The sequence below is a fragment of the Zingiber officinale genome, chromosome 11A, assembly GCF_018446385.1.
Source record: "Zingiber officinale cultivar Zhangliang chromosome 11A, Zo_v1.1, whole genome shotgun sequence".
In the NCBI taxonomy this organism is placed as follows: domain Eukaryota; kingdom Viridiplantae; phylum Streptophyta; class Magnoliopsida; order Zingiberales; family Zingiberaceae; genus Zingiber; species Zingiber officinale.
Genome location: NC_056006.1, coordinates 9,413,127 through 9,428,845, shown reverse-complemented (window position 1 = coordinate 9,428,845; position 15,719 = coordinate 9,413,127). Strand labels below are relative to the sequence as shown.

Genomic DNA, 15,719 nt, shown 5'->3' with positions numbered 1-15,719 from the left:
GAAAGCTAAGTAGTGATAATTAAGATATCTCCAGGGAAAAATACAGATGTCTTCTACTTTACCCATAATATGTGGAAGTATTGGCATAATTTCATAAAGTCATTTAATCTGAATGCTACGTGAAAAACATAAGCCAAATAACGGAACAAGGAGACCTATGATATAAAAGATCATAACATGAGTGATTCATCATATTGCATATTTGGATTCCTATGTATCCACTCATATTGTACTTCATCATACAAATCATATGCTTTAGAAGAAGCTTATACCATTTGGGAAGGAGTTTTATTGATATAAAAAAAGAATCCACTTCAATCAATATGCCCTTAGGCACGACCGCACGACCATACATAACATATAAATTACATTTAGAAAGGGTGGACAATTAATTAGAGCAACAAGTGCTTTAGCGAAATTGATAGCAAACGAAGGTAAATCGATCACATTAAGATTACCATTTGGGGAGGTTCATTTAATATCCAAAAATTACATAGCAACAGTCAAACAAGTGGTAATATTGGGGTGAACCAAAAAATGCATTACAACGAGATGAATGGAAGTAAATCACATATCGAGGTAGATGAACATTTAATCCTTAGGAGAATGAATCGCACGAGAATCGAATGAAGCAACTTTGTCACATGAGAGTGCCAACTTGACTATATCGTGGGGACAATTTATAAGTATTATATGAAAAATGATAAACTCAGTTAGTCTCATTGCCTAGTCCTACAAGTGACCGACCTGGTCCCACAGAATTTTTCCACTGACCACCAGGGTAAATCAGGAAGCGCTCGCGACAGGCTGTCCAGAAGCTCAACATCTTTTGGTTGCGCGCCCCATTTAGAGGAAATATTTTTACAAATACGCCATAGCTGGGGATTAAACCGTAGGTGTATGGGTGATAACTTAGATATCCTACTGCTGCATCATAGCCCCAGGGGCAATTTATAAGCATTACATGTGACAAAAGATGATTCGCTCACCCCTAGCGTCTCTGCCAACCCGTCCCTAGGCCAATACGGAGGAGGTAAATTACGGATGACTACTTAGTAGTGTAGGTGACCAAGGTATGAGGGAAGGCATACTTAAAAGTGTCGAGTTTCGACCCCAAGATCTCATGTTGCATCACCTCATGTCTCAACCACCGCACCACTCCGAGGAGACAATTTATAAGCATTGCATGTGACAAAAGATGATTCACTCGTCTCCAGTGCCCCCTCCAATCCGTCCCTAGGCCAACACACAGAAAGTAAATCACAAGTGACTACTAGCCATTAGTAAGATGACCAAGGTATGAGAGAAGGGATGCTCAGATGCGTCAAGTTTTGATCTCAAAATCTCATATGATAATATCCTATGTCTCAACTATCGCACCGTATTGAGAGAACATATAAGCATTACATGGTGGCAAAAGACGCTCCCAGCGCCCCCGCCAACCCGTCCCAGAGCCAACACGGAGGAGGTAAATAACGGAGAACTACTAGCCTTTGGAATAGTGACTAACACATAAAGGAGGCATTTACCTCGGCTTTGCCGAAATTCGAACCTCAGACCTCATGATGACAACACCTTATGTGCTAACCATTAGACCGCTCCGAAGGGACAACATATAAGCATTACATGTGGCAAAAGGCGATTCGCTCGCCCCCAGCGCCCCCGCCAACCCGTCCCTAGGCCAACACGGAGGAGGTAAATCACGGGTGGCTACTAGCCATTAGTGCAAATGGCCAAGACATGGGGGAGGTTATGCTCGGTCACACCGAGTTTTGACTCCAAGACCTCATGTGGTAACACCCCATGTCTTAACCATCGCACCGCCCCGAGGGGACAACATATAAGCATTACATGAACACACATGTAGCAGCTCTAATATGACTAGATTGAGAGCTACTTAAAAGTTACATCAGTACGTGGGATAAGGAACATTGAAGCAACGAGGACAACTACAGAAGAAAGCGAACTTCAAAAGCAAAAAAACAACACTCAAAAGAGAGGCCTAAAATGTAAGTTTAGTTATGATAGTCGAGTGACTGATGACTAACAAATTCAAAACCTCAAATAGATTTGAGATATAAAGATTTAACGGACTAGATATGAATTCTAACTAACTGATATATCAGTCCGATTGGATTTCTGAAGAAAAAACAATAAAAAAAAAACACAAAAATATCCAACGGTGGATCAAACACCCTTTTAACGACGATGGAAATAAGTAGACCCCTTTTGATTATTTTTTTTCCTTTTGAAATTGCTCCTAAAATTTTAATTGCAAGGGTGTTCTTATGTTAATGAAACCTACGGAGCTTTTAGAAAATGTGTTAAATGTGGTTTTTTAAAAAAAAAATTGAACCTTGATTCGATAAAAACTCATTTGAATTGATTTAATAAGACTCGTTAAGATAAACAAATAAAGTTCAAGTTTTATAATATTCGACTCGTTAACTCATGAATATATTCGTTAATAAACTCATGAATCAATTTTTAAATAAAAATAATAATAATTTTGATGTCGAATTTATAAATTTTACATTCTACTTATGGAAAATATAGACAAATATATTAAATTTATTTATTAAAATAAAATTATAAATTTTAATAAAAATATTATAATTTTCTCTAAATATATAATTTAATTTTTAATGAATATTTAAATTATAATTTATATTTATTTAGTTCGTTTAGCCTCGATAAAAACTCGAATAAACTCGTGAATTATGAATATATTCGTTAAATAAAACTCGAGCTCGGCTCGATGATAAATGAGCTAAACTTAAACATTCAAAAGTTCGACTTACCTCGGCCTGATTACACCTCTACTAATTGTTTAATCTTTTAGCACAAGTCATAGCTCCGGGTCTGGTTTCTGACAGAAGATTCCTTTTCCGATGAGTAAAGTAGCGTTTCAATAGAAAGTGATAATGTTTAGTGGCGGAAGTGGGGACGAGGAGTCCCTCAGCAAATGGATGGCAATGCTAATCAGAATCTCGATCCATATGACCCTTGTGCCGGGGGAGGATGGAGGCGGAGGGGCGTCGCTGTTGCAGAGGGTGAAGGAGGAGCGGTTTCTACAATGGGGACAACAGGAGACAAGGGACCTCATCGCGATCAAGGCCGACCTAGAGCGTGACCCCTTGGCGGCCAGGACACTAGGAGGCAGTGGTGGCCAGGATGAGGGACCGCGGCTACCGTCAGACGCCGGACCCGTGCAAGAGCAAGTGGAAGAGCCTCATCAATCGTTACAAGGTCCGGCCTCTCTTCCATTCTCCCCTTCCCCCAAATTCTTGCTTCAATCAGCCAAGAGTTCGTAGATCGATTTGCATCTTCTTTCCTCTGTAAATTTTTTGGCCCGATCATCTCGTTCCAAGTCGAACATGTGTCTGTCATCACCAACAAGATGGGGCCAGAGAATCTCATCAGGAGATTAGCTTCATCCGCAAAATTGGCCCTGAATCTGGTCAAAATAGTACATTTGGATGATTCTGGTGTGTGTGTTCTTGTTAACATATGTATTTGATCCGTCAGGGTAAGGAGACAGCTGATCCTGGTGCAGCAGGCCGGCAATGGCCTTTCTTTGATGAGCTGAGTGTAGTGTTCATGGAGCACAGAAACGACATGAAGTGCCGCCTCTTTGAATCAGAATCAGGTTCTTCCCAGAGGAAGAAGCAAAAGAGACTCAGCAGTATCCAATCTGCTGAAGAATCAGGTTCCGAAGACCGAGCAGCAGCAGCATATTCCGAAGAGCAGGAAGAAAGCAGCTGACAGCAGAGGTGTTGCTAGCATCCAGGAACTGCTGCAGGAATTCTAGCAGCAGCAGCAGAAGATGGAGCTCAAGTGATGCGAGATGATGAACCTGGTGCAGGAGTGGCGGGTATTGGAGCTAGAGCAGCAGCAGTCGATGGAGAAGCTGGAGAGAAAGGCTGATGTTGGAACAGGCATGGAGGAGTAGAGGAGGAAGATGGAGGAGAGCCAAGTCAAGAAGAGGGATGCACTGCTGGCTACACTGCTGAACAAGTTCATTAAAGAAGATCTCTGATAATGTCTTAGTTTTCTGTTACATGTTATATAGTTCACTGGCAACGAAACTCTTTATCTTCAACGTCTTCAACCTTGATACAGAACCCACAGAACTCAGGTTAGCAAATGTTTCAGACAGTGTATCGCGAATCACAATCGAATCCATTGGGTTTGATCTTAGTTGGATTCATTGAGAATGATAAGGTTAAAGAGTTTAGATGATCGAAACAAAAGAACTGGAACTGAAACTGAAACGCGAGAAACTACCATATAATATCACATTCCTTGTTCCTCTGAAACGAAAAGATGAACTAAATCACAAAGGCTAACATTGCAATGATATAAGATCAAGGCAGCATAAAGATCATATATGGATCAAAGTTAACTTATTCATGAAAAATAAAGACATTAATCTAAAAATCATCCCATGGCATGTATTTTCGATCAATGGGGTTTAACTTATTTTGCTATAAGTTTATCAAACATGATTATGGCAAAGAATAGTGCAAGAGAATACTGCCCTTTCTCTTCCTTCAACTGGCAGCTCCACGAACTAGACGGGACGGATGGAGAACAATCGACGATCAAAAAGATGAGAGCGCGTTAGAAACATTCCTGGTTATCCTGTCATGTATCGGTTCCTGCGACAGAGAAGAAAATTAATATGCCCCGAACCAACAGGAGTAAAGTAAAGTTTGTAGTAAGCTACCTCTGAAACAGGCAATTGAAATTTGGATTTTGTGATTGTTTCAAAGAGGAAGATGTACCTGAAAAATCAAGAAAAGCAAGAATCAGATAAAGTTCATAAATAGAGACAAAGATGTGATAAAGTTCCTAAATAGAGAAATGCATGCATTAAAGTTGTGATAAAGAGTTTCTATATCTTATTATGTGAATATGGTTTCATCCACTCAATGCTTTACTTTGAAAAGAAAAAAAAAAAGTGATGGTATAAAAATTTAAGTTAAATCGATTTACCGCCATGCAAGTTCGCAAACAAGGTCCTTGGGGGCCTCAGGGAGAACCTACAATTTGAAGTGATGAGGCAACAAAGTTGATGAAAGAACAGTTCAAAGTAAATTACATATACCTCATCTTCGTACGGGTTGCAATGTTCCTTGAACCACAACCTTAAGAACTCCTACTAACATGTAAAATTACTTGGGAATTAGCAGATTGCAAATTTAACCGAGAGGTAAGAACAAAGAAAAACTGATGAGTAAAATGTCTTTTGAAATTAATTGTGGATTACATAAAGACACATTAAAGAAATGCATTTACATAAAACAAAAAGTCCTATACCTTATCAACATTTTCAGGTTCGATGCCAGAATTAAATCGCTCCTGGTAAGAATTAGCAATCCAATATCTGCTAGAGTCAGGGGTGTGCACCTGAATGATTTGATGTAACCTCAATATTGTCAAACAAAAATGATTCCAAATAAAGTGGTACTTCTAGAACGGAAATGCATCACCAAAAGAAAAAAAAAACATAGGGAACCAACCTCATCAACTAACATTATTGTCCCATCAGCTGCTTTTCCAAATTCATACTTTGTGTCAACTAGTATGAGGCCATTCTCCAATGCTACTTGCTGCAGTAATGAAGATGAAATTAGTACTTTTGGTAGTTGCATGAACAATAAGGCAACAAAAATCTTACACACTAATAGAAGATTAGTATAGCAAATTTTAATCATAAAATATTCTAAAACTTCAACAAAATGAATAGAAGTAGGATGAATAAGCAAGCAGTTCTTTTCACTTAGAACTACATGTAGACAAGGAAAAAGTTCACATTGAGGTTCAAATCGAGTATGGCTTCAAATAGATTAACAAAAATGGATGACGAGGAAGATGCCCACCTGTCCATAAGAAAATAAGGCCAATGCTTTGTTGCTTACTTCATCTAATTCATCTTTTGTCATCAAGCCCAATTGAAGAATCTGAAAATAGCAATAAACTCATAAGCACAGGAGAAACATCAGTTATATTTCACTCAAGCAACATATTCGATGTCCAACAAAGGAATCTGCATAACCAACTTAAAATCCATTGCACTTTTGTGAAGCATCATTCGAACAGTTTTCCTCAAAAACTGAAACACTAGTGCAACACGATTTAGTTCTTTTATATATTTTTTTTTTCCTTCAAGTACAAAAACTTATTATGGTGACTAATGTCAAGTATAATTGACTCAAGAAAATCATCTAATAATTACAAAAGATGAGAAAATTAAGTACAAACTAGAAAACATTTCCAGTGAGTTACTATGTAGGGATTGCTAATAAAAATCCTAAAACAAAATTACTTAGATTTTGTTTGGATCAATCAAATCATTTCATGGCGGTTCATAGAATCTTTCATTGACTTGAAAGAAAAGTAGTTATTGTTACTAAAAACAAAAATCATTAGGCTAAACCTCATCAGGTGATACAGGAACATCATGGTCTGCAGATTTAGTTGTTGGAGTAAGTATATTTGCAGATAACTTCTCATTCTTTACCAATCCTGAAATAAAGGAGCAGAAACTTTAATTGAATAGATATAAATCATAAATAGAAGGAAAAAAAAATACCTTCAGGAAGTGAATTTCCACAATAGTTTCTAATCCCTTCAGCATAAACTGTCCACAGGGATGTATCAGTGCTACCAGTTATATAACCTCTTACTGCAAGGATACACCAGAACATTAGACAGAAATCACATAGCATGTGAAAAATACATGAAAAGCTTACAGAAAAACTTAAACAATAGAGGAAGATGAATAGATTAGAAGGCAAACATATTACCAACAAATTCAACTGGGAACACAGAGCACTTCTTTGCAATTGTCACATTTCTGTCTGGAGCAGAAACCAAAGCATTCGGAGTAATATGTTGAGTTTTATTAAACCACCATAGACTTGTCTCGTTAAGAACCTGAATATCAAGATGTGTGGGATTATGTTGTATGGATAATTACTAGGCTCAGTGCTAAGGATAATTGCTAAATTCAATAACCTTTCTTTCTTTTTTTTTTTTGACAAAATTGCTGTTTATGAAAAAGTACAAATATCTTTCTTGATACCTAAATTTAGTTAATCTCTATTTACTTATTTCTTCCATAAACGTAATCAAGGGAAAGCTCTATTATGAGAGAAAAAAAACTTAGGAACCTATTTAGTATTTGTTTAAAGTTTTACTTATTTAACTCATTTATGTAAAGTACACAATAAATAAAATGCATAAGTGTACACATATATAAGATTCTTATGTATATGCATACCAATCTATCTATATACACACACACATATATGACGTTCTTTGTGAATAAACTTGTCTTCAGCTAAATTTGTAAGAAACTAAAAGATGTTAACAAACAAGTTTGAGAAGAAAATTTTGAACATAGTTAACAATGGGCTTAGCTAGATTACCAAAAGACCATCTTATAAATCATAGAAAGTGCCTACCTTGCTCCATCTTAAAAATAATAAATAATTCTTACAAATTTACAGCTAAATTAAGTAATTATATACCAGAGAACCAAGAGCCCAAGAATAATAAAACAACAAAAAAGGAACACTAATTACATGTAGTAAATCAAAACTGTTGTAGAAAATAGGAATACCTGGCCTTTAAAGGGTATGGAGGCAAGAACACGATCAAATGCACTCTGTCGATCAGTGGTAACCAGTACAAGATGGTCTCCTGCATCGTAAACATCCCTCACCTGCAAACTTAAACAACCACAATCACTAGTAAGGCTAGGCCATTTTAAAGGGAAAAAATAAATCAGAAATATACCAAATGTCACACTCATACCTTGCCTCTAGACTTGGAGAGAAGTCCACGCACAGTTTGATCAAGGTGGGTTTCAGAGAGGCAATTTGAGAGCATAGAACTAGCAGCATGAAGAACATCACCACGGTGACTATCATTCTCCGAAAGTAGCAAGGCAACAACCTTAGAAGAAGATTTCTTTTGCATGGAAGTGAGTGCAGAGATAGATGATGGACGAAGGAGAGAGGTCATGAATAGACATTGAGAACGAGTTGAGGGAACAAGTAAGGTCTTTTTTGGAAGGATTTGTAGTGTGGATGGAGAGCCGGTGAGAACCGCCATAACTGCCCAATAACAGCGAATGATTTTCCCAAAATCTTAAAAGGAATACACAATGTTACCCAAATTTCAAAAAAAAAAAAACATAATCAAACACCAAACCTCCATAGACAACAGTAGAGATCCAGGAATTTTCAGATATGGCATAAACACACATAATTATAAGAAAAAAAAAACAAACATGCATAGTTCTTTCAAATATCTTTCCATATCTATGTGTGCAGAAAACGAAAACTACAAAAGAATAATTATTTCAACTGATTATCTGAATGCCCATTAATTCTTACTAACCACAACCTGAATCGACCCATTTATCTAAATTGTACTTGTTGGGAATCCGAACCCATCAAATGTTGGGTTGGGTGGTTATGGATACCTGAACAAATGGGTAGCCAACTATATAGAAGAAAAAAACCAAAAAATGGAACAAAACAGAACAGGGCGAGGATAAACTTAGCTCAAGGCTTAAAATGGCTGCCCTAAATTCTGCATTTTTCCATGTAAAGAATCTAAGCGACATAAGGTTTTGGTATTCGGATCTCCAAGAACCTAAATCAAGAAAGCTCTTGCTAAAAAAAAAACAATCGTAAACTGTTGGCTAAAACCAATAATATCTACACATGCTCCAAAAACAGAAATTAAATACAAAACAAAAAAAAAAAATTATCACCTAGTCCTAGAACTGAGTTGAAAAGAAGAACGACGTCGTCGGAGAGAAGAGGACCGAAGTTGTAGCAGCCGGATTACGGAAACGATAGTGTGGAGGAGAGAGGGGCTTGCGGGAGGAAGGGGAGGACTGACCTGCGTGATCGAAAGATCAAGATAAACAGGAAAACTGATCCGCCGGAGAGGCGAACGGGAGGAAGACCGAGTTGGGCCACCGGCGGCAAGGCGGCGAGGCGGCGAGGCGGCGGCGAGATTGGGGGACAGTGATCGTGAGGGCAAGCGGCGTGTGCGGGGACGGTAGTGGGCTTTAAAAGTGGAAATGGGGCCCAGCATGAATCGGACGGTACAGGATCAGACACGAGTGAAGGTTCAACCCGCCCGAATTTGGTCCGTCGGATCCACCCAGTGGATAATTTAAATAGTCCTCTTTTATTAAATAAAGCAAATGAAAATTGCATGCTCCAATATTAAATATAAAAAATTAAAATTTTGAAACAATTTATTTTAGAGAACAAACTATACAATATTTTAATGGTAATTACCATTAAAAAAAACATTTAGTTTTGATTAAAATTTCGTATTTCTAAAAATCATTTATAATAATAATAATAATAATAATAATAAGCTTAACATGCTTCCTCACACATCCTATCTAATTTTTTAATCCCACATCTCGGAATGGAATATAGAGAACTCAGACAGACGGTATAAGATAGGCGTTATGTGCAACGTTGTATCATACTTACCTGGACGGGGTCGACGGGCGATCAATAAGGCTTGTGGCCTAAATCAACGATCTCCATTGCACTTCGGAGGGGCGTTGGTTTACCATCTCCCCAAGTAGGAGAGTGGACGTCATAATTTGTGTTAGAGGGGGTACGCGCTTGCGCGGCCCCTGCCAATAAAATTAAAGTTTTTAGTTTTTTATTTTAATTTAACCAAGGATTTAAAGCCAATTTCGTGAATCCCTGCCAATAAAATTAAAGTTTGTAGTTTTTTATTTTAATTTAACGAAGGATTTAAAGAAGCCAATTTCGTGAATATGGCATCACCTATGGGGATAAAGAGTAGACAAGGTTGTGTCTACTCGGATTGCCTAACAGTTATCAACATTCTTCAAGATTAAAGAGTTCCTCACAGGGTTTCACAAGAAATGCCTTGTGTTCCAATACCAATTAAGATCCTATATCATCATCTCATTGTCATTCACATAAGTATCATCATTCTGTTTTCTCCTTAACTGAATCCTTTTGCTAATCAGCTTTATAAATGAGCACTTAACTAGTAAGAATGTATTTCAAGATTCACACTTAGAGGAGAAATATTCTTATATTCAGTGTTTTAGATGTTATTGTCATAACCAAATCCAGACATTTTTATACTTCAAATCTTTATACACACACAAAAGCAAATCTCAAGATTCACATAGCACGCGCAGATGTTTGGTGAGTGAGCATCTTGTCTATTTTGTAAATACTAACGGAAACAAAATCAGAGAACGTCCGTTACCGTCGACGAACGGAGAACAAGGTATGAATAATTGGCCTGATTTCAGATCTATCTAACTTCACATGGCCATGTTATGTCTAACTGTGTTCATACATTTGATGTATGTGAAGATTGTGGAGAAATATGCCAACTCAAATATTGAGATACATACATTTAATCAGGTTTTCAGTTTGTCTCAGTTTGAAGAGCTGAAGCAATTTAATATTTAAAGGTTCTTAAACCTGTAATTATTTGATCTTCAGAGTCAGTAGCCCCTTCTGTATTGTTGATCACCATTAATAAAAAAGAATGGCATTATCAGAATCAATCAATTATTGCTTTGATAGTTATCCCTTGAGTTTTAATTGACCTGTCTCAGGTACCACACCACCCATTTAGAGCATTGTTTCTGATCCTTGTGCACTACACCAGTAGCTCATTTATCATACTAAACAAGCTTGATACATGTCATATAACAAAACAGTGTAATCATGCTTTGCATTCCTACTTTATTCTGTATAAGTGATCCAAGTAATTTGTTTTAGACAACATTATAAAACTGTGTTAGTCCTAAAATCCAACTATATGGAATTGGCTACATGGATCTTATCCTCTATTGAACTTCATATGCAAGGTTATATCACTAGCGGTATCGATTCAATCACCATTTTATTACATTAACTGGATTTTCTATAGTTAATCCCCTTAGCTCTGATACTGTCAACTCTAATTCTTTCAACTTGTTGAACTATAAAAATTATTCATCACCTTTGAAGATATCTATATAATCTCAGATTATATAATCTACTAGAGTGAACCTAATTGCTCTAAGATAGTAGTTTTTTTTTCCTCTTATTTATTGGTAACTCTGCACATTCATATTAGATTCTCATTTTCGCTAGATTAATTTTAGGCCTGGATCGGTACGGTATACCGTACCCAAAATCGAATACCGTATACCGTACCGAAAAAATCGATATTCTAAGAAATGATACCGATACCGTACTAACATTTCGGTATACCGAAATGTCGGTACGGTATCGGTAAAATACCGTTATGCCGAAGTTATATATATATATTACATATAATATATAAAAAATAATTCTCTTGTAATGAAGGCAATGATCATATAAGAACAAGAGTTGGGATTTCGGACCCAAATATGCAAGATTGAAGATTAAACCAGTAGCTAGTGGTCCCAGGGTGGTGGCTCGCCGGAGATTTGTCGAAATCTTGCCAGAAATAACTTGCGCCATAAATCCACCAAAGAAATAAAAGCTAAAACTCACTGGAAAATCGGACAAGAACTTGCGCAAGCATAACTCTCAGAACAGAGCTCGGTGATTAGATTTCTTCAGATTCAATGAAGGGAAAAAAATATTAGGGCTGGAGAAGAAATTTCTAAGTTGTTGTGCATCTTCTCCGGCGACTATGTGCGGTGGTCGACTGTGGAAGGAAAGAATCGCGAGTCGCAACGTGTGCACCGACGGCGCAAGGAGAGAACATGGTTTGGGGCCGTTTAGGGTTTGGTTTAGGCTTTAGGGAAATCTAAATTAATCATTTAATATATAGTTACTCGGTATTTCGGTATACCGAAATATATTAAATCGTTACCGTTACCGTTACCGACAAATTCGAACCAATGCTTTGGGTCGTGGGTCTCACGCTTGACGCACTTCGAACCAATGCTTTGGTTCGCTGGCGAAGTGCTTACTGCTTCGAAGTGAATAAATGCTGCGTCTCTGTTCCTCGTTCGGTATCTCTCGAACAGTCTTCTCTTCTCCTTCTTCCCTCTCTGTGTGCGTACACTTTTGTCCTGAGACTTGGTTCCGCGATCTGAGGTTGAGTCCGAGTGCGACGTTCGTCTTGGAGTGCGAATTTTGCCAGAGAGCCTCTGTACCGTGGGCGGCAATAAATTCTCTAAAGACAGTCGACACGCCTCTGTACCGTGCAAATCCTTAGCTCGTGGGTCTCACGCTTGACGCACTTCGAACCAATGCTTTGGTTCGCTGGCGAAGTGCTTACTGCTTCGAAGTGAATAAATGCTGCGTCTCTGTTCCTCGTTCGGTATCTCTCGAACAGTCTTCTCTTCTCCTTCTTCCCTCTCTGTGTGCGTACACTTTTGTCCTGAGACTTGGTTCCGCGATCTGAGGTTGAGTCCGAGTGCGACGTTCGTCTTGGAGTGCGAATTTTGCCAGAGAGCCTCTGTACCGTGGGCGGCAATAAATTCTCTAAAGACAGTCGACACGCCGACGCTTCAACCGGAGATAATAATTTCTCGACCTTATTCTTTTATTTACAAGTTTATTGCATGATTACTTTTTTGGTGCAAACATATTACTGTGTTAGTGCTCTCCTACAACAACAAAATATGGCAACAATTTCCTCCTACATCAATGTCGGGTGATAGTAGATTCCTTTGAACAGGGTAAGGCAATTAGAGACTTGGCACAAGATTGTAGATTGATTAATGGTGCTTAGGAGCTATAATGCTCACTGAGAACTCTTGGAGAAGCCCACCGGCTTTCCTCTTCATATAGATGTAAAAACGTGGTAACATTCACGCCAAGCGTTCCTCGTCGTCGGCCTTGACCTCACAGTGAGATGAAGAGCTGTTCATATATGTGTCAGTTATGATGGCGCATGAGAAAGAAAAATTCTGTATAATTAATTGGACGCATAAGTAAAAGCCTTTTAGGTTGGATGTTATCTGGTTCATCATATTTTATTTTCTTTACATCTTGAGCAAGTGTAATACTTGCATTAAGATTTGATGTTTTTCTTATTATATCTTTACTTACAAATTCAGTAATGCAGGTTGAAAAAAATCATTTCTAACTGGTTAATTATTTTGGGGCAGATCAATTCTTTGATTTGGATATGTATTCAACAGTTTTTTATATAAAGAAGTATTATAAATTGATCAATAGATTTTGTATGGTGATGTTGTTGTGTTTTAATTATCTTGGTGGCAAAAGGTTATACGTTAACCTTGGGTGTCCCACACGATTAGTTCCACAGTCATTTGTAGAGAGATAAATTATGGATGATTTTACCTTTGAACAGTGACCATTGCATAGAAAGGTAGGATTATTATGTTTTATGTTGGTCACGTTTATTGAGATCTCCTATTAGTGTAGGGAGAATTTCATTTTGCTTTTGAAGAATAACATATAGGGTGTGTTTGGTTGGAGGTTATCGTTGATAACCTTAGTTATCCATCCAAGGTTATCAACAAAAACCCTATTTGGTTTAGGTAATCGATGATTCCCGAGTAATGTTCCATGTCCGACACGTCAGCAAAAGGGGCATGCAACCAGGAATCGGAAAACCTCGGAAACTTGAGGTTTTTCTTGATTCCGGGGTTATCTAATTTTTTTTACCCAAAATACCCTCGATAAAAGAAAAATGTGAAAAATGAAAAATATAATGAAAAAATGAAAAATATAAAAAAATAAAATAAAATAAAATAAACGTAATTTTTTTTTAAAAAATCATTAAAAAATAATTAAAAAATTAAAAAAAAATTAAAAATGGTAAAAAAAACTTTTAAAAATAAAAAATTAAAAAATAGAAAAACATTAAAAAAATAAAAAAAATACGGAAAAATTTAAAAATACAAAAAAAATTAAAAAAATAGAAAAACATTAAAAAAATTTAAAAAATACAAAAAAATAAAAAATAAAAAATAGAAAAAACGTAAAAAATTTAAAAAGTAAAAAATAATAAAAAATGTTAAAAAACATTAAAAAATAAAAAATGTAAAAAACCCTAAAAAATAAAAAAAAAGTAAAAAATAAAATAAAACAAAATAAAAAAATAAAAATATATATAAAAAATGTGAAAATATAGTAAAATAGAATAGAGTTTAAATAATAATAATAATAATAATAATAGTAATATTATTATTATTATTATGTATAGTTGGTTTTGTAACTAAGGGTAATCTAGTAAAATATTAAACTAGGTTATTCATTAAAACCTTCAAACAAATATGTTTTTGTTGCATTAAATAAATTGAATCAAACAACATTTGATGATGTTTTATTCCCCATAACCTAATTCATTGTTTCATTCTCAAAATTTGCACTCTGTTGCAATATGTCACCTTAGATGTAATTTTAATTTTTATTTTTTAAATTGACACTATATGTTCAATTCACGCGGACTAATTCTGAGAGTAAGTGACCCAGTTCTATAAAAATTTCTCACCATGATAAATTAAGAACTACTTATAATATACAACTTATCAACCCAACATTCTTAAATCAACTACCCATTAGATTCTATTTTTTATTGTTGCATATATATATATATATATAGTTTATTGAAACAAAAATCATAGAATCAGGAGAAGAAACAACAATAAACAACCCACCCAACTTGTCATACATTATTTCAGATTAATGTTTGATTTCTATCATAGATTGCGTTAGAGTGAAGTCTCCGTCTCATAAAGCGACTCCTAAAGCTCCTTTGCTAAAAAATTTCTCGTGTAGCCAGCCGTCTAACGAAAATTGGAGGTTCGTAAATTAGAGTGATTTGCAAGGGCTCCAGAAATCTCTGACGGAAAATTGAATCTCTCACGGACTGCTGAAAAATCTCCCATGCTCGTTGTCTTGCTGGATCAACTTCAGATGGTCGAGAATTTGGATGCTCTTTTCTAGCATGATGTTGGAGTTCAACATAGTTGCCGACGTACCCACAATCCATCTCTTGGCAGCACCTTTTCTTCATGTCGAGGTATGCACGGACGTTATCGACCACACTAAATCCCGTAACATCTCCTCGACAGAATGGGCAAGTGAGGCCATCGAAATTCAAAGGAATTACTTGAAAGTTTTGCGACGACGACGATGATACCTCCGATGCGGTTGAAGGAACCATTGTGGCGGAAGAAAAACCTTTTGCACGTTTATACTGATCGAAACAGTTTGAGAGAGAACTATCTGTGTTACACATGAATGGCCTGCATCCTTTATCGTATGAACTGCAATTAAGTAGCACTGCATTGTGTGGAGTTTCCAAACAGATCGGGCACATAATATTCTCATCGAAGGTTAGATTTGTTGAGGTTCCAGTATCCATAAGTGGAGAAAGAAGCCGAAATTAAACCAGCCAAAAAGAACAATTACAATCGCCTCAAATAGAAAACTCTGATTCCTCCCAAGCCGCGTTTAGGGTTGGAGAGAGCAAGAGGGCAACGTAATAAATAATGTTTATATACCTAGTATATATATATATATAGAAATTAATAATAAAGGTAACGAATTATTCTAAATAATAGTATTTTTTAAAAAATATAATAATAAATTTACCAGTTTATTTTATCTTATTTAATATGACTCTATTAAAAAAAGTCTATATATAATAATAATAACTATAATTAGTAGTTTGTGTATTTATGTTTATGTTTAGATATTATAAATTTTTATAAAAAATAT

At 36.3% G+C, this 15,719-nt stretch overlaps 1 protein-coding gene, 1 non-coding gene and 1 pseudogene across 4 annotated transcripts; 2 read left to right on the top strand and 1 right to left on the bottom strand.

The window, feature by feature from the left end:
- The first annotated feature begins 2,735 nt into the window (after nt 1–2,735).
- LOC122031854 lies at nt 2,736–4,104 on the top strand (annotated as a pseudogene).
- A 258-nt stretch (nt 4,105–4,362) lies between these two features.
- LOC122031853 (phosphoribosylaminoimidazole-succinocarboxamide synthase, chloroplastic-like) lies at nt 4,363–9,062 on the bottom strand. 3 transcript variants are annotated; one of them, XM_042591039.1, is made up of 13 exons: nt 8,792–9,062; nt 7,825–8,126; nt 7,631–7,732; nt 6,813–6,942; nt 6,599–6,691; nt 6,443–6,531; nt 5,886–5,966; nt 5,526–5,615; nt 5,323–5,412; nt 5,111–5,161; nt 4,999–5,045; nt 4,730–4,787; nt 4,363–4,661 (listed from the first exon to the last, which is right to left on the bottom strand). In XM_042591039.1, the coding sequence occupies exons 2-13, from the start codon at nt 8,122–8,124 to the stop codon at nt 4,605–4,607; spliced, it is 1,188 nt and encodes a 395-aa protein (XP_042446973.1). In that variant the 5' UTR covers nt 8,125–8,126; nt 8,792–9,062; the 3' UTR covers nt 4,363–4,604. The 3 variants fall into 3 exon arrangements, 2 of the variants coding, with proteins under 2 accessions (XP_042446973.1, XP_042446974.1); XM_042591040.1 differs by lacking the exon at nt 8,792–9,062 and having other exon boundaries at nt 7,631–7,739; nt 7,825–8,091; XR_006125881.1 differs by lacking the exons at nt 4,363–4,661; nt 4,730–4,787 and having other exon boundaries at nt 5,111–5,164.
- A 463-nt stretch (nt 9,063–9,525) lies between these two features.
- On the top strand, nt 9,526–9,686 carry LOC122033037. Its single transcript, XR_006126319.1, has one exon. It is a non-coding gene; the product is annotated as a U1 spliceosomal RNA (small nuclear RNA).
- Nucleotides 9,687–15,719: the final 6,033 nt, after the last annotated feature.